The 18940-nt window shown below is 46.4% G+C and overlaps 2 protein-coding genes across 2 annotated transcripts in view; one reads left to right on the top strand and one right to left on the bottom strand.

The window, feature by feature from the left end:
* DARS1 (aspartyl-tRNA synthetase 1) overlaps positions 1-18940 on the bottom strand; it is a 519463-nt gene that overhangs the window by 434952 nt on the left and 65571 nt on the right. The window lies entirely within an intron of this gene.
* On the top strand, positions 11898-12670 carry LOC147732909 (protein SGT1 homolog). The gene has a single exon (XM_086957448.1). The coding sequence runs from the start codon at positions 11941-11943 to the stop codon at positions 12622-12624; it is 684 nt and encodes a 227-aa protein (XP_086813574.1). The 5' UTR covers positions 11898-11940; the 3' UTR covers positions 12625-12670.

An 18940-nucleotide genomic window follows, 5' to 3' on the forward strand; every position in this document is an offset into this window, starting at 1 on the left:
CTGTAAATGGCCAGATCTGGGGGACTTTAGTCGTCTTACCTGTCCTTTCCTTCTCAGCCAATTCAAGTTCATTCATTTTGCAGAAAGGAGAGGTAGTAATATGGCGAGATACAATCACTTTAGTTTTGGTCAATTTCGCTGAACACCTTCGCGTTCAATAAGTTTCCAATCAGACTAGTGCCAGCGAGGCACGACTTTACCATACAAAGGAAGAGGAAATAGGGAGACTCCCATAGAGAGCGAGAGTCATCCGCAATCTAAACGAGCCATTTTGGTACACGTATGACACGTATGACATGTAGAGAGAGATAGAGAGAGTTAGAGAGATAGAGAGAGAGAGAGGTATAGAGAGGAAAATGGTGGGATAGAGATAGAGAAAGACAGAGAGATGTGTACAAAAATAGGTCCTTTAGCGCGTTCACAACACAGAACAGCAGGGGGTCAGGTAACGGAGAGACGCAAACAAAGGGAGAACATAAACCCCTACAGCACACACACACGAACTCAGACAGAGGAAGACAGTACATGTATTACATATATATAAGACATTCACGACAAAACAGAAAACAACAGGTGGCCAACAAAATCTGTTTTATATGTCCTATGTATCTTTACTATCCTATTTATCTACGTGCTTAGCTCTTTCTACCCTTCCCTCCTTTTTCCTCTCGCTTGTCATGTCTGCGAGCGTTCCCAATTGCCAATACTCACACCTCGGTTGGTCGATCAGAAATTAACCTGGTCGTGCTAGTTACCCATGGTTGGATCTTAAACCATTTTTCTGTTCCCTCCTGTGGTGGGAAGTTCTCCAGGCTGAGGCAACGGCAAGCATTGATCGGGAGAACAGTCGGGCAGCTTGGCTATCTCTATGAGAGTGTGAGAAAGGGGGTAGTGCATTTTGAACATCAGCAATATTTCTAACTTCCTAGACGGGTGGTGCCGTGGCAACCCTTACCTGTATAATTTTTCTTTGTCCTTTCCCTACCTAGTCAAACGTCCAGTTACATTATTTAGCACGTCATTTCTAGTCAATTTTTCGTCATTCAGTACTTGTCCAGTTTCTATGTCAGTCCATCCTCTCAGTCGCTATGTCCTAAGGAGGAACAGTCATGTTAAGCCTACGTCTTTAAAAAATTTATCTGTTATAACGACTAAACACAGATTTCCCCTTTTCCCTTTTTCGTCGGTGGTCCGACCGTCGCTCTTCCATACTTCAGTCGACGTTCTGACGTGACCTGCAGAAGGGAGGAAAAGAAGGGGTAGGGGGGGGCAGCATTCAAAGCACATCATCATGCGGTAGTTCGAAAATGTTTTACCTACCATATACTCGCCCTATCTCCTCGTACCGCATTCCCTTGCCCCTTCGGCATTTCAGCCCAGAGGGGCCAGTGGTGTCATATAGATAATCATTGACGATCCGAGCATCTACATGAGCTACCTGGTCGTAACCGTCTTTATCGGGTGCAAGGGTGACGGTCAGAAGGCATTTTCTGTGGTGTCATTTTTAAGGGTATCTGAAAACACTTTTCCGGTTGCTTGCGGCACATAAGGTAGCTGCCAAATACCTGATCCCTTTTGATCTACATCCATCATCATACTTAATCTTCGCTCGCAGTAGTAAGGCATTACAAAACTTATTAATGCAACTGCAACGACCACGCTTTCTCCTTCAAAATACTTTTAATAAACGAAATTGGTAGCAGTTCATTTCATAAAGTGCAGCAGTGCAAATAAAATCGTATTGAAATTACCTTACAGAGCAGACATGATGCATGTCAAAATTCATAATTCATTATCCAATACTCATTCTTTATCTAAATTACACCAATTCATTTTCCAACTCATAATCAGTACCCACCCTAAGTCAATTCATTGTCCAAGCACATGCTCAATATCCTTCATATCTACTTTCATTATCCAAAACGTTATATATATATATCTCGGGGTTAAAAAAGTTGCAAGGTCACGGTACAATAAAGTTCATTCAAAAACTCTCATTTTGTGTCGGCGCCATTTTGGGTGGGGTCAGGCGAGTTCCAGCACAGTCAGGATGTCTCTAGTCTTGCATGGTTGGCCCAGAGCCTTCCGTTGGGAATTCAAAAAGTTTCGTGCTATAAGGTTAACAGTCTAACAATATGGACAATGAGTCAAAGAGTGGGAAGGGCGGCAACAATTTTCCTACCGGGTCATCCTGGTGTTCCTCCGGAACTGAACAAGTCTGTGCCGTGGCTGCATTTTAGCCAGTTCTAATCCGAGGCTGGCGCCGGCAGGAGTTGCACCGATGTCGTGGTTCCCGGTGAAGGGGGCGGGGGCACCCATGCAGGGGGTCGGGGGCCCCCCGGCTCTTATAGAATCTTCAAGGTCGAGGAGAGGCGATATGGAGCGAGTGCCCGTCCTGGGCAGAAGACCGCTTTATGATGTTGACCCTCTTTAAGTAAGAGCATTGGGGTGTCGCTGGAAGCCTCCACCTGGAGGGAGGTGGGGGAGGGTCGTTCGCGCCGCCTCCCCCTTCCAGCGACCCCGCGCCGTTCCTCGGCTCCGTCGTCTTCGATATCGGCCATGCCAGCCATTGAAGATGGGGGGGGGGGGGGGGTCGGTGGCTGTGGCAAGACATCCCCCCCTTTTCTCGTCGACATGTGGCGGGACTACCTGGAACTGTCCAGGAATTTGACATGTGGCGGGACTACTTGCAAGCGCCGCCATTCTCGCTTTTGGCTTCGGCCTTCTTCGTGGGTCGGACCAGGCGAGAGACAGAAGGGGGGGGGTGGTCGGTGGCTGAGGCAAGACAGCCCCCCCCCCCCGTGGCCCGCAGGGCAGCGGAAGAGGAGAGAAGGAGAGGACTCTGCCATTCTTTGGACCGCCTGCCCAACATCATCTCCTCCTGATCGTGGGCAGGCGGGACCCTTGTACCTCGAGGCCTCGCCTTCCGGATGGGCGTAACTGCGGACCTGTTGCACTTCGGGAGTTTTCCGGAATGGGGGTAGGTACCTATTTGATTGTTTCTATCTCATGTGACCGTTATTTGGGCGTGGCGGGCAATGAGGCAGGCATGTTGGGAGCAGGAACAGTCAGTGAAGCCTAGCGGCCTCGTGGCTATTTTTGCTGTCAAACTTTTCGCCATTTTATATTTCTTGTTACGAACTATTTCTAATGTTTCTTATTTTTAGTGAAGTCAAAAGCTCATCAGGGGGTTACTGACTTAGCCTGATTTCCTTTTTATTTTTCTTTCTCTTCCTTAGCGTGTTTCCAGCTAAAGCTTTCTGTTAGTAGGGAACGGTGATCACTTCATATTTTTATGTGTCCTTTTCACTGGGGGGGGGGGTGGTACATCTGGACGGACCAGACGAGTCCCCTCCAATAAATGGTCCGGGGTGGAACGAGATTATCGATCAAAAGGGGAACATATATTCCTTCATTGGGGTATCATCCTGGACGGACCGAGCGATGTACTTCCATTTACCAGGGTAGCCTCCTGGACGGACCAGTCGGTCTATTTCTACTAAATGGCCCATGAGTAGAGAGCATATGTCCTCCATAAGAGTAGTCTCCTGGGCGGACCATGCGAGCTACCCCACAATAACCAACCAGTGGGGAGTGGGTAGGACTGACAAATTCACAAAGGGGCATAACCTACCCTTTTCTGCTTGCAAAGACTAGATAGAATATCTCTATTCCATGTTGTTTGCAGGCGGAAAATACCTCAAACGAAACAATGCCTGGAACAACAATGTCCAGGTTTTCAATCAATCAGTGGGGAGAAAAACAGGCATGACGGATTACAACGGGGACAAAAGTCTGCATTACCTGCCCTTCGCTATCCAAAAAGGAAGACAGAATATTTCTACTCGTCTCAGTTTGTAGACAGGGAAGATCTCAAAAGAACAACAATCGATTATTAATCGACTTCAAACAATCCAGTGGGGAGAAAGGTAGGCATGACGGCTTAATACCGGGGACAAAAAGTCTACATTACCTACCCTTCTCTATCTGCAAAGAGGGACGACGTTCCTATTCGCCGCTGTTTGCAAACAGAGAATGTCTCGTTCTCAAAAGAGAACCAATATGTCAAGTAGCCCTCAGAGCTAAATGAACCAATACCAACAATGCCAGTATACAAATACTGGTTTTCAATACAAACAATCAATCAATCAGGTGGACAGAGCCACCCTACCAATCAGGCGTAAAAACACCCTACTTAATCTTACCCGGACCGGACCATACGGATAGCTCTTCGACTTCCTCCTCCAGCGCCCGATCGTTCTCTTACTCCATGTAGCATTCCTGTGGGATTCCAGTCAGGACAATAGGTCACTTGAAGAGAGGTCCGTTCAGAATTGGTGAAGTTCTGCTGATCGGCCGCCGGGCGAGGGCCCTCTCAAGGCAGGCATGCCCCGATCATTTAGACGTTCACTTCTTCGTCTGGATCTCTCTTACCGAACCCTATGTCACTGATGGACCCCGCGTTGGGACGCCAATTGTGGAAACTTGCAAACCACCTTCCTATCGATGCCCAGGCTGCTGGCGCAAACCGCCTTAGTTCCCATGTTGAGTAATTACCAAAATAAAGAGACGGGCGCTGGGAGCAGGAATCAAGAGCAGAGTTTATTACTCATGAGGAGAGCCAGTCATTTCGGACACGAAACACAGTGTCTTTCGGGAGGTGCTCTAACAAGTGAGCTGAGACTCTGGCTTTTTATACTCTACAGAACACATAATAACACAATTAGGACGGTGTGACGCAAAAGGAAAGACATCCCCATAATCCTCGTGGTGATCCTACCCATATACATTCACAATGGGGGCCCTTGACCTGCTGATAAGAGGGGAGGTCAATCACACAACTGAGTGTTTTGCAGGATGTGTACGCCTGATCATAGCCCAAGGGGTGGGGGTGGCTAAGACCAATAGAGGATCCTTTGAAGAGGAGTGACTTCATACAATAAGGGCAGTAAGTGGTATCTCCTGGCTCAGGCGATGGCCTCGGACATATGTGGTCAGCCGGACTCGGGGGAAGAGGGTCATCAAAGGAGTGGTATTAATGCCGCGTGGACAATTGAGTGCGGAGGGAAGGCTTGTCAACAGAGGGGCATTCATGGAAGGGAAGGAGGTGCTGGTCAGGCGTGGCCGTGACCCTCAAGGACAGGGCTCTGCGTAAGAAGAGGGTTTATGACTTGTTTACGTGAGGAGAAGGGAGGGGTAGCCAGGGTGGACACAAGGACAGAGTCACACAGAGAGCGAGAGAGATCTTATGACCCGTACATGAGAGCGGGGGCAGTCAGGTGCAGCTGGGGGAGGGCTATGTCTGCTAAGGCAAAGGATGCCTCTCCAAGATGGAATAGGGGGTTTTGTGCGAGTCAAGGGGGAGAGTTGCCTTTCACAGCGGGGTCGTGCAGAGTGCTGGGTTTCATGGTCTATGCATGTGAGAGTGGGAGGGGGGTGCTCAAATGCGCGCAGGAGGGAAGCCAGTGATTCTAATGAGTGGGCAAGAGGCCAAGGTGCCTAAAATGGCTGTCAGGTACATATGGGCACGGGCTTTTACTGGCGGAGTGATACGGTCAACATTTCAGGGTATACGTGGTGTCTACAGGGAGGGGGGACGGGAGAGGGCAAATGAACGCCGCTTAGGTACATTAATTTTGCTAATTTCCACATCTTTACGTACAAAGCCTCCCGAGCAAGGTATGTTCTCTGGCCCCAAGCATGCCTCTCCTCCTTCCTTACACTTCCCTACCCCACCAAGAACATTTATTGGGCTGTAAGTTCACTGTGTGCAGCAGGTGTTGTGACACCGTAACCCTAATTACAACTAACCCAGGTTTCTGCTTCATTTCGCAGTTCTACCAGGTGCACAGCTGCCCACTTCCTTCCTTGCACTACAACTAACAACACACCAGGTAAAGCACAGAGCACTCTGTAAAACATGTGGCTCCGTGCGTGATCACCTCACCTCAAACCTATGCAAAGGTTTTCGAGACAACCGCCCCCCATCAATGCTCTCCTGTAGCCCCTCATAAGCCCCACCCACAGCACCCTGACCCTTTGCAGCTGCACTCCAAATGGGGTACTTTCCAGCCCTGCAGCAGGGGCAGTGGCACCGGGGCAGTGGCAGCAGGACACTGAACACTGACCCAAACTAAGGCTTCATTTTTAACTTTAACCCCTTGGGCGCGGCCGCGATTCTGCGCCTGTGCGGCAGTTTTAAAGAGTGGGCGGGTTCATGACGTCCCCCAGCCGTCATCAGCACACGCCCACCGTGATGCAAGACGGCTGGGGGCAGTCATCATAATGGAAGGGGTTAAACAGGACCCACGGAGCCCACTGCCTACCTGCACTAGGAGCATCACACCCTGCCTTCTCCACCGCAGACTGCCACACAATTGTGTACTTGGTTCCCTTTTTAACTTCAAAGTGTCCTATTACACGCCTGTGCTATGATAACACCAACAAATCGCCCTTCTCGCTGCATCCCATTCCCAACACACCTCTCTGTCTTCCTCTCCCGCATACAGATAACGCAACTACACTTACTGGCTATTAACTTTTGTGTGCAGCAGCACACAGATTAAACACACACTACTGATTTATTTCACCCATAAACTTATTCCTCTCCCGTCCCTAGAGTTTTCCTTGCATTTCCATATGCATGGCTTCCAGTGCTGCAGTGGCACCGTGCCAACACAATCCCATTAACCACACTACTGCTTTATTTCACCCATAAGCGTTTTCCTCTCCTGTCCCTAGAGTTTTCCCAGCATTTCCATGTGTATGGCTTCCATTGGTGCAGCAGGGGCAGTGGCACCATGCCCCACACAAACCCATTAACCGTACACTACTGCATTATTTCACCCATAAGCATTTTCCTCTCCCATCCCTAAAGTTTGCTCCGCATTTCCATGTGCATGGTTTCCTTTGGTGCAGCAGGTGCAGTGGTGGCACAACACTTTTCACTCTCACGTGTGCTTTTGATCTGGAACCACACATGTTGTGCTTGTCCGCACAGTGTTACTTCAGAATAGCGACAACCGACGATCGTGGTCCTTCGCTGAGCCCCTCGAACCACACAGCGCTGTCTTCCTTTTCCTCTTCCAAGCTTCAAAACCTCCTCTGTAGTATTAGCCATTCGCTGCCACCACATTCAATGACGTTTAAACAATATTCACGCACCGGCTAGACTCCTTCAGTTACTTTCACCATTTCCTGAATTATGTTCTCTACCAGTTACACTCTTTCCTTCAGACCTTCCAGTGCATTCAAAGTTTCAAACTTTGCTCTGTCCCTCACCCTGTCATTTTCATACAAAACCAAGTAACAAGATATGTTGTTCCCTGCCCCCCCCCCTCCCCGCTACACAACAACCAGGCCTATACCTCTTCCTTTCCCATCCCTAGCTTACACAACTACACTCAGTGGAACATAGCCTCATTGTAGGCCACAGAGGCAGGAACGCTGTGCCCCAAAAATTCACACCCCTCTGATGAATGCTTACTTACATAGTTGAAACAGGAGTCGAAGTACTCAACTGCTTACCTGTACTCCGGCGCCAAACACCCTGCCTGCACCACTGGAACTCTGTAAAACATTTGATGGGTGCTGTGTTGTGACCTAGAAATGATGGGAACATGTCCATCTGAAACAACACACCATCACTCTTCTAGGGCCCTTTAACACACCACTCCCCCTCCTAGCCATGCTCTTTGCGCGCGCGCACACACAGACACTCACGCACGCATGCACGCATGCAATAACGCGCGCACGGACACAGACACACACACACACACACACAAACTTCATGCAGCAGTGGCACCAGGGCCTTGAGGCTTCTGGGAGCTATTGAGCGCCTATTACTGCTTCATTTCTGCTTTCTTACATTAGTCAAGGAGCCTATCCCCCTGTAGCACTACTGGCCATCACACGCTGCCTACCCCGCTGCGCACTATCATGCACTTTGCACCAGGCTCCGTGGCTAACTACAAAATATGCTTTGTGCCTGTGCTGTTGTAACACCTCCATCTATCACCTCCTTCGCAAGTCAACATCCCTGAACTCACCTCTCCCCTCTGTAGTCTATGAAACTACACTCACGAAACCACGCCTTCCTTCTAAACACCCAGGCACCGGGCCCCACACAAACCCACTCAACCAAGATCACTGCTGTATTTAACCCATACACTTAGGCCTTTCCCACCCCAAGTCTTTGCCCCACATTTCCAAGGGCGCAGGTACCACTGGTACAAGAGGTGCGATGGCTCCGCAACACTCTTCTCTCTGCGCATTTGACCCCCACCCACAAATGAGGTGCTATTTACCCCATTAATACTTATTAACAACCAAAAAACATCTCTGTCTCCCGTTTACACTTCCAAGCTTGACAATTTCCCTTCATGTTCTTTTATTGTTGACAACATGGCTGAAATGCTTTTCAATGTTTCTTTATCCATGTTGCACAGCAGCAGTGCTGCTGTGCAATATGACTGAAAGTTTAAACCAAACAAGCATTGGCATGGCCAATAGGTCTCGCCTTTGGGACCTTATAAGTGTTTAGTTATCCAGCAGAATATCCTTGGTGCAACAACATTAACTGTTGCATGGCTAAACACTTATAAGGTCCCAAAGGCGAGACCTATTGGCTATGCCAATGCTTTTTCTCCTTGCATTGTGGGAGCTACTTTTTAGGTTTTGCCTTGCGTTACTGCGCAAGCAGTTCGCGCAGGCGAAATCTAATGATTACAATATGGGATATAGGAACGTCCCCTGACTCCCATTGGCTAGCTCCATAAATGGAGGCTAGCCATTGGAAGCCGATCTGTCCATCAAGGCCGGACCAGATTCGGGGGCATTCCCGCGTTTTCTTCCCTGGGCGTGGTTGTACTTGTCTGTTCGTCTTGGAGGCGGTCGGAGAGTTCTCCCCTTTGGACCTCTCGGAGGGGCAGCGAGGGTCGGCTCCCCTCGGAGCGGAGCTCACTCTGCCATGTCCTGTGGGAGGACCCGTGCGTGCAGGAGGCTCGGGAGTACAGGAGCCCCGGGGATCTCAGCCGCCGGCAGCGATGTGGTTCTGTCCTGGGGGCAGCGGCGGCTGCTGGCAATCCCGTGGCCCGGCCTGCATCTCTGGGTGTTGGCGGTGCTGCTCTGCAGCCTCTCCCAGTGCCCGTTCCCGCCTCTGCCCCCCCCTCCCGCTTTCCGTATTTTTATAATCAATCTATGACCTTCAACAGGTGCTTTACTTCAGGTATTGCAATGAGTTTTTCCCCCTTATGTAGATCTGTGTGACGACTAGGTGGTATTTGGTGAAGTGCTATTGTAAAGGTATCGCTTGCACTTTTTCGTGTTTTGTGCCGTTCTGCCCTCTGTTACAATCATCCCCCCTTGTTTTTGTGTCTTTCTGCCCTCTGTCTGCCTCGTGATTTGTGTCGTTCTGCCCTCCGTTAGAATCATCCCCCCCCTCGTTTTTGTGTCCTTCTTCCCTCTGTCTGCCTAGTTTTTTGTGCCAATCTGCCCTCAGTTATAATGGTTTCCCCTCGTTTTTGTGTCCTTCTGCCCTCTGGCTGCCTGGTGTTTTGTGCCGTTCCTCCACCTGAACTGAGCCCTTTAAAATAAGGCCATGCTCCAAAAAGTACCGCAGCCCCCTGCCCTGAACCATAAAAAACTGCCCCCTACCTCCGTGAAGTACTCTGACTCTGCTCCCTACCCTCCCTTGGCGCCTAAAACTGTCCCCTGCCATGCACCCTACAAAGCCTCGACTTAGTAAACTGTCCCTTCTCTGTGTGCTTCAAGGCCGTAAAATGTAAGCCTAGGCACAAATGGATGGTTGGATTTGTGGGGTAAAGTTTTATTTAATGTGATTTTATGTAGCGCGAACTTTACCCGAAGGTGTCAGAGCGCTTTACATAAGAACCAGTTGCCAAACCTAAGGACTTTGATTTACATGCGTTAAGTAAAAGATACAAACAGGAAAACAATTGAAATGTACTAGATGTAGTCACACAAAGAAGAGACTGTTGATTCTCGTTATATTTCTATATACATATGGAAGGGATATGAATAGATGTACTGCAAGAGTCACATAGGAATGTTAGAGTAGAAAGGTCTACTGCATATACTAGTGAATACAGTCATCTCTATATACAGAAAAAATGAGTTATATTTAGAGGGGTCGGAGTGGGACGCAGTAGGTGGATGGATGCATGATGGATGGATGTATGCATGATTGTATGGGTGGATGCATGGATGGGTTGTTGGTTGGATGGGTTGGTGGATTGCATAAATTGTTGAGGGATTGGCTGTATATATGCATCTATCCATCCGCCCATCCATGCATCTATCCATACACCCATCCATGCATGCACCCATCCATGCATCCACCAACTCATCCATGCAAGCATTACAACAGCCCGCAGCTCTCCTTCGTCTCTCCTCGCCCCCTCCTTCCCTGAGCCCGCAGCTCTCCTTCGTCTCTCCTCGCCCCCCCTTCCCTGAGCCCGCAGCTCTCCTTAGTCTCTCCTCGCCCCCCCTTCCCTGTGCCCTGCTATTGTAAATGACAATGCCATTTATTTATGTTAAAAAAACATAAATAAAAATAATGTCAAGAGCAATGCCAATAGCTCTAACTTTAACAAAGGCAAAACCATTGCATTGTAAATGCTTGTTTCTTTTTGTTGAGGCACACTGAATGAGTGCATGTGTTTGTCTGCGTGCTCCTAGCCCGTGCCACACACCCTCCCTCTCTCTGTATTGCCACCCACTTTCCATCCATGTTGCCCTCACCTTCCCTATTTTCGTGCTGTCTCCCACGCTGAAATACACAAATATTTTTTTTTTTGTCCGTGCTGTCCACGGATGCCCTCCCTCTGTCTTGCCTTACTTTCCACCCTCCCTGCCCGCATCTAAAAAAATCACTATGATGTGGCCAGAGTTGGCTGCATCTTTTTTTTCTTTAACTGTCAGTCATGAGGCTGTACACAAGGCTAAAAAGTTACAAATCCAATAGCTCTCATAGGCGAGACCTACCGTCTTTGCAACTGCTTTTTGTAATTCTATGCCACGTGTAAATGGCAGCATTCTAAAATATGCTTCATGTGAAGGTGGACTTTTCTTACATTACTTCATTTAACTATTTTGTAGCACCGATATTCAAGTTTTGGGTGCTGCAGAGCCATTTTTGACAATACAAAAATGTAAAAATAAAGTTGCATGAAAAATTCAAAATCGTAGGCAGCAAACAAAGCACACCACGAACCAGTTTTTGTTTTTATTGCAGCAAGCAAAAGGCATATACTAATGATTTACAAATATCGGAAGTGAAAGCAGAAAAAGAACACAAGGCCCTTTCGTCTACCAACTGCAGAATCAAGGAAACTTTTGTAAGATCTCATCACAAGATGCCCAGAAATTAGAGCGGCAGCTGTGGCGACTGTAGTTATTTATTTCCACTGGTATCTCCCACACAAATTACCCAGCATCAGGAGGTTTCCTCACCGGAATGGAAATTGACACGAGGGACACGGACTTAGCAGGGGCCCAATAACGCATACAGTCCTTGAAATCATGGGACATTTCCGCACTTCTTTTCCTCCACCAACAGGAGAAAATGCGAGTAAGCACATTTGGATTTACCACAAGAGTTCCTGCACCTGGTAACATCTGTCATCGGGCACGGAGGTACCCCCATGAATTGGCCCAAAAGCCTGAGATTCTACCTAGGCCGTGTGAACTCTTTAAGTGTTGAGTCATATGCTTCTGTCATTCTGGCTCTTAGCTGACCACCAGTAAAATTCTGGACTTTTGAGCACTTAGCATGCTCCTTTTGCTTTTTACCCTAGTAGAAACGAGTGCCATAACAAGCCCCCGAGCAGCTCTGATTGGCGGCACCGCTCTGGCACTTCCGGTGTGCTCGCTGCTCGCTGGTTGCAGTTGGGAAGGTCCAGAAGTTTCCTGGCAGTAGAGATGGCAGACGAGGCTTCCAGATCGTCGGTGGACAGTTGCATTGAACATGACCCACTGAAAACGATAGAGACCACAAAGCAACAGCCTCCCACATCAAAGATCAAGTATGACTGGTACCAAACAGAATCTCAAGTAATCATTACAATAATGGTCAAGAATGTTGCCAAAAATGATGTAAGCATCGAATTTTCAGATAAAGAGTTCAGCGCTCTGGTTAGACTTCCAACAGGAGAGGAGTACAGCTTAAAGCGTGTTCTTCTTCATCCCATCGTTCCAGAACAGAGTACATTTAAAGTACTTTCAACAAAGATTGAAATAAAGATGAAGAAGACTGAAGCCTTGAGGTGGGAGAAGCTTGAGGGCCAGGGAGAGACTACTTTGAAACATTTTACTCCGGATTCTGCTCTTAAGTACCCTTCTTCGTCTCACTATACCAAAAACTGGGATAAGCTGGTTGGGGAGATCAAGGAGGAAGAGAAGAGTGAAAAACTGGAAGGAGACGCTGCTTTAAATCAACTCTTTCAACAGATATATTCGGATGGCACAGATGAAGTAAAACGCGCCATGAACAAATCTTTTATGGAGTCTGGCGGAACTGTTTTAAGTACCAATTGGTCAGATATTGGAAAAAGAAAGGTGGAAGTGAATCCCCCTGATGACATGGAGTGGAAAGAATATAATTGACAGATCTGCTTTCTGCATTTCATCACTTTGGGGGGGGGGGGGGGGGGGGGGGGGAAATGGAGTCTGAAATTCATGCACTGACCGGTTGTGGGAGGATTCTTTATCATGTTCGCATTTGCTATTTACATTCTTAAAAGTATGGCCCAAAGTGAAATTAAATTCGCCATTCTATTGAAAACTTCACATGACTCATTGTAAATGCGATCTAGCCATACATTTGGAGCAATTGTGCGTGGGGGTGGTGAAAGAACAGATGACTATAAATACACTATTCAGTGGCCATAACAAGCTTTCAAATTAGTCATGCTTATGGCTTCCTAAATCAACCAGCAAGGAGAGATTGCCAGTTTGAAGGTATTCCTTGGCACTACTTTGCTATGATTAAACAACAAGACAGTCAAAAGCCTTGTATCCTGCAAACGGTGCCCTCTATTAATTAACGCTCAAAAATACTTGAAAATGTTCCGGTTCCAGCTTTATAAAAAAAAATATATATATTTTTTAAATCGCTTGCATCCCCGACCAACCTCCTTAACTCGGTCTTTAGCCTTTAATTTTCAGATCAGGGTTGCAAACCATACTGCATGGAAGGAGAAGATGAACCGTTTAGCTCTGGGCAGCTAAGTTGAGCGGGAGGGATAATTCAATGCTTTGCATCTTGGGAAGATTGAGACAGATCCTGCTCTACAGGCCCACTACGCGAGGAGCGAAGGCTCACTCGGTGCACTTTTGCTGTATAATTCTCAAAGGTTTTCAGAAGACGTAAATAAGAAAATGCCAACAATATCTCTGTACTGCTGTACCATGCAAAATCCCGGTGTCCCTCTAGCCTTCTGCATGCTGCCTGTGCAATACACTCCCTCTCCCCGACAGCCCACTAAAGTTCAGTCTGCTAAATTTGTTGAAGATGAATTAGATGAAGATAAATGAACAGCACAACTCAAAGAGTATAGGGCCTTCGCACGCTAAAAAAAAAACCACTTAAAAAAAAAGCTACTACTTGACGCATTTTTCAATGGCAACTTAAATCTAATTGGTAATAGTGTCATTTTGATATTCCTTTGACGCAACATTTCACCAGAACTCTACTTAGGAAAACTTAAAGTGGCTCTCCAAATCAAAAGCAATGAAAACACCAAAACAACTGCTTTCATGGAGGTTAATCCCCAAAAAGGTTTTACCCCAGGCTCAGACTAGAGCAACTGCAATAAAAAAACAAATGGGAATCTAACAACTAAACCAGCAATTTAGGGCTTAGACTTGTTAGAAGACCGACATTATCCACTCACTCATCTTTCTTTGCTTGTGAAGCTCTGTCTAGACAGACTCAAAAAGTTGTCTTATCACTGTATTATTTCTGGCTATTAGTGCAACGACCATACAATTAGCTATGTATTGCACTCAAAAATAAAAAAATAAACTGCTTAACAACCAACAATTACGAAGAAAGCGTGTACCATAACTGAGAACCAAATAATACACGTAGGAACCAAGAACAAGCATTTTTTATTTATTTTAAAATGGGCATCATCTAGTGTTCTTCCTCATAGGAAAGCAAAAGTAACTACAAGAACCACTGGCAAAGCCAGCAGGTCTCGCCTTTATATTGCAAGTGCAGATCTGTAGGCCTTGCCAATGATTATCGGGAAAGTATTGAAAAAAGAACCGATTAAGTGTTTTAAAATACTGGAGGAAAAGCCAACATACCTTATGGTAGGTTAAAACTATATCCGGAATTCAATGTTTTCAATCTTTATAAATGGCGCGGTTCATTTTTCGAATGCGTTTCAATGTGGAAACTCTTGATCGAATATTGAAGTGTCAGAATGTAAAGGGAAAAACTTTTAAAATTCTTATTTACTTCCCAAATGATTAAGCCATTTACTCCTCTGCAGTAGCAGGGATAGAAGACTGACTGGCTCCTAGTCTGCCTCAGACAAAAGCCGAGTGAGTGCAGTGAATGGCCCTTTCCCCACCACTTTCCCCACGCCATGTAAACTTTTGTATGCCAAAGCTTATGCCTTCATGTAATATGTGGAATGCAGGGGATAAAAGAAAAGCAATCCTTAAAGTCAGCCTTACCCCGGCACAAATATCCCAGTGGATGTGCCATTAAGACAAGCTGGGGGACCAAGACAGCAAGAGGAGGATGATAAGGGGGGAGTAGCAACGCACGAGGGAGAGCGCTACTAAACACCTCCATTTGCTCAAATCCTTAATTTCAATATTGCTTAATTTGAACATTGTACACTGCTTCTACTTGGCTCTAAAATTATGTCACAATATATGAAGTATTTTTGCTTTATTTAGAGTAACTGTTTTGGAACTTTTGTTTGCCTTAGGTTACAATATGGAATTCTGCCGACTCTGTGATAGTAAATTCTTATTAACATTTGCTACTTAAGCATGTGATTTGATATAACCATTTTTGATTGTGTAAAAAAAGTTGGTAGCTCTCCATCCGATTTTCTTCACAGTATTTCTAAGTATTTTCTAACTTTCTCCCGATTAGAAAAGTGAAGACTTCTTTTTAAGGTGTCAATCTTTTCTCACAACATTTTCCCTCGGAAAGTGTTCCTCGGGTTTCTACGGTAGCCCCGAAAGTTTATACTGCCTTTAGAAAGTGCGCTTCTTAACATAAATAAAAAAATCTGTTTAGGTCACAGAGGTTTCAGCAGCAAGTAGAAGCTGACGAACATATATTCTTTTTGTTGACAGATGTGCCTGTGGGCACTATGGGGGCACTAGTGGTTAAGGCTCACTGGCGAGTTGGATAAAATACATTTAATATCCTTACTTTAGCAGCAATAAGGAATCAGTAGGAACAATAAGAAATCAGCAACACGTTTACCTTAAATAACTGGTGTGCACTCATTGTAAAGGTCATACATTGGTTTCTTTAGAGCCTCAGGAGTTAGAACATCACAAGAACACAGTGAACAAGCTGCCTGTATTTTGCAGGAAGTTGTATTGTAAATCAATAGTACTTGAAACCTCTAGTGGCTACCTTAACAGATAAATTAACTATGGAGAAATAATGCATCTCTTTATCCTTCAATAAACCGAGAATATCAAATTAGCATTAAATAATTAGTTGAGTAAAAAATGCAATGCATGCTTCACAGAGGACAAAAAGTCTAAATACACCAAAGAGTGCTGAAGAAGACTATCAATTAATAAGGGTTTAGAAAGCGCAACTGCTCACAGGGTCTCAAGGCGCTGGTTGGGGTGCGTGGGGGGGGGGGGGGGGGGGGGGGTAACAGCTCGGTTGAGTGCTGGGGTCATCAGAAATGCTAGGTCTTTAGGTCCTTCCTGAATAGGATTAGTTTGGGGTTTGCCGGAGGTGGAGGGTGAGGTCGTTCCAGGCCTTAGCTGCGAGATAGGAGAAGGGCCTTCCTCCTGTCCTGGTCCTGTGGCTGCATAGGACGGAGGCCAGAGCGAAGTCGGCTGATCGGAGGGGTCTTTTGGGTGCGTGGAAGGAGAGGAGGTTGTTCAGGTATATTAGTCGGTGTTGTGAATTGCCTTATAAGCGTGGGTGAGAAGCTTGAAGGTTATTCTTGTTTCGACAAGGAGCCAGTGGAGGTCGCGGAGGTGTTGGGTGATGTGACTGCGGCAGGGGGATTTCGAGGATCAGTCTGGCTGTGGCATTCAGGATGGGCTGGAGTTTGCAAAGTAGTTTCTTATTGACTCTGGTGTAGAGGGCGTCGCCGTAGTGCAGTCTGCTGCTAAGCGCATACGTGACAGTTTTTCTGGATTCAAAGTGGATCCTTCTGAACGTCTTCCGTAGCAGGCGCAGGGTGTTGAAGCAGGTCGAGGAGACAGCGTTGATCTGGTAGTTCATTGTGAGCGACAAGTCTAGTATGATGCTGAGGTTTCGTGCATGGTCTTTCGGGGTGGGGGCATATCCGAGGTCAGGGGGCCACCAGGAGTCGTCCCCCATGCAAAGAGGGTAGAGCAGAGGATGAGAACTTCTGTTTTATCTGATTAGAGTTTCAGGCAGCTGTTATTTATCCGAGTGGCAATGTCTTTCATCCCTTCTTGGAATTTGTGTTTGGTGGTGTTGGGTTTGTTGGTGAGGTAGAGGATGAGCTAGGTGTTGTCGGCGTAAAAGAAGATGTTGAGCCCGTGGTTCCTGACGATGGTTGCAAGGGAGGCCATGTAGACGTTGAAGAGTGTTGGGCTGAGGGAGGAGCCCTGGAGTACACTACAGGTGGTTTCTGTTGGTTCCGAGAGGTAGGGAGAGAGTCTGACCCAGTGAGTTCTGCCGGTGAGGAATGAGCATATCCAGTTGAAGGCCTTGCCGGGGATGCCGGCGTCTTGGAGATTGGTGGATAGGGTGCAGTGGAAGATGGTGTAGAAGGCAGCCGAGACGTCCAGAAGGATGAGGGCTGCCGTTTTGCCCTGGTCGAGGAGGTAGCAGATGTTGTGGCGGAAAGTAGGGCGGTCTCGTGCTGTGGTTGCTTTGGAACCCAGAATGGGAGTGATGGAGCAAGTATTCGCCCGTAATGCGACTTGCTTGTAATCAGTCTTCTCGACATAACGTTAATATATTAATCAAGATGTTTGTCTTATTAATATTGCATTTCACGACATGTTGGGTATCTAGAAGAAGCTTGCTTATGTGTTTCTACTAACCATAATCCGCTTGCATTAATATGGCCGCTGCTACGCGGGTTTTCTTACTGCGCATGCGTCTGTCACACTCACGTGCCATGACTTATCTTGCTTTTGGAGGGAATCTTTTGCTTCTGCCCACTAGAACTAAGATGGCAGCTCCATGTCCTCACATGCAAGAAGCTTGCACTGCTGCTTTTGCTAAGCTGTTCTTTCTGCATAACTCTAAACGGAATAGTTACATATAAAGTAATGGGAATAGAGTAGAGATAAGTGGTATACAGCGCATTCATTTATTCTGTGTTCTAAAACGGTTTCTTTGTATTTTTTCATGTAACGATAATCTTGGGCCTGGGAGGTGCTATTACTCCATCTTGAAAACCCACACATGTCAAACTCCAGAAGGAGATTAAGTCATTCATCATTGAACAACAGCCAAGCTTACAGTACACTAGAAGATGTGCCTGGGAGCATGAACTTTCAACCTCAGGAGAGGAAGCTGGACTTGACAATACTGAACGCTATTGTTACTGATTGATACATTCATTGCCGGGCGGGAAAAAAGTGCATGGGAAAATAAAGTTATGGGCGGGAACGTTAATTTTAATATCATCAAGAAAAGTTTCATTTTGGTATGTTGTGATGACCTCTACTCATCCTTTTGTCCAATCAAAATTGAGGATCCTTACACTTGCAACATTGGGGGCGGTACACTGACCTGGAAAATAGTACAAATAGGGTCGGCTTAGCTAGTTAATTTGTCCGACTTGTCCGAATAGCTGACCTGTCACTGACCCAACGCACTCAATAGGTGATCGGGACCAGAGGTGCTGGCGGAGCCCTCTGTCAGAAGGTTCGAAACCCAGATCGGGGTTTGAGAGCTGAATTGCTGGCGAAGCACTTTGTCGGAGAAATCGATAACTCTTACCGGGTTCTGGCTGTTAGCTGCAGAGAGGGAGTAACGCAGGCGTTGCAACTTTAACTGGGGTTGCTGGTCTTAGCCTTGGTGGTCCTGTCCAGATGTAATTTGGCTTTACCTGTCCTGATTCTGATCCGCGCCTGCTTGCCTTTATGGTGCCTGCACTTTCGGGGTTCTATCCTTTAAACTAACCCGTGGCCAGGGTTAGTTCTTCACACCATTCTAGGTAAATATTCAATGTGGGTTTGTCACTATTGTTTCCTTCTCTCTTCCGACCCCAATGTCAAATGCGTAAAGACTGCTTTATAAAGACTTTGCATATTTTCATTCTAATCGTTATTTTCCTAATTGAGAATTTTCTATTGTTCAATGCTTGGATTATGACATTTTAAAGATTTTAGATAAAGAGTTTAAACCTTTCCCGAGTTGTGGTTATTTTATGAGTGCAAATGTTATTATTCTACCTATTATTCTAACTCTTTTGATCCCTTAGGACTTTAGGTACCAATGACGAAGATTGGTAAGACAATGGTATAAGTCCTAAATGAAATGTATAAATCCCTGATTAGAATAAGTGCACAGGTTACCTGATTAAATCTTATCATATGATTGTTTATGGGCCAAGGTGAGTATGGTAATCTGAGTCGGGTGACCTGCGCGCTCCATCAGTATTTCTTTTGGTAGCAATAGTATGGTTAGGGTTTAGTTAAGATGGGTAGATAGTTGTAGTTAGATAGTTATTGAAAAATATTTTTGCATATTTGAAAGTGTATAATTGGTTGT

Source organism: Lissotriton vulgaris, chromosome 2_1 (assembly GCF_964263255.1).
Source record: "Lissotriton vulgaris chromosome 2_1, aLisVul1.2, whole genome shotgun sequence".
Lineage (NCBI taxonomy): Eukaryota > Metazoa > Chordata > Amphibia > Caudata > Salamandridae > Lissotriton > Lissotriton vulgaris.

What these genes read in the sequence shown, in the direction of transcription:
- LOC147732909 (XM_086957448.1), top strand. Translation starts at nt 11,941, where the DNA reads ATGGCAGACGAGGCTTCCAGATCGTCGGTGGACAGTTGCATTGAACAT.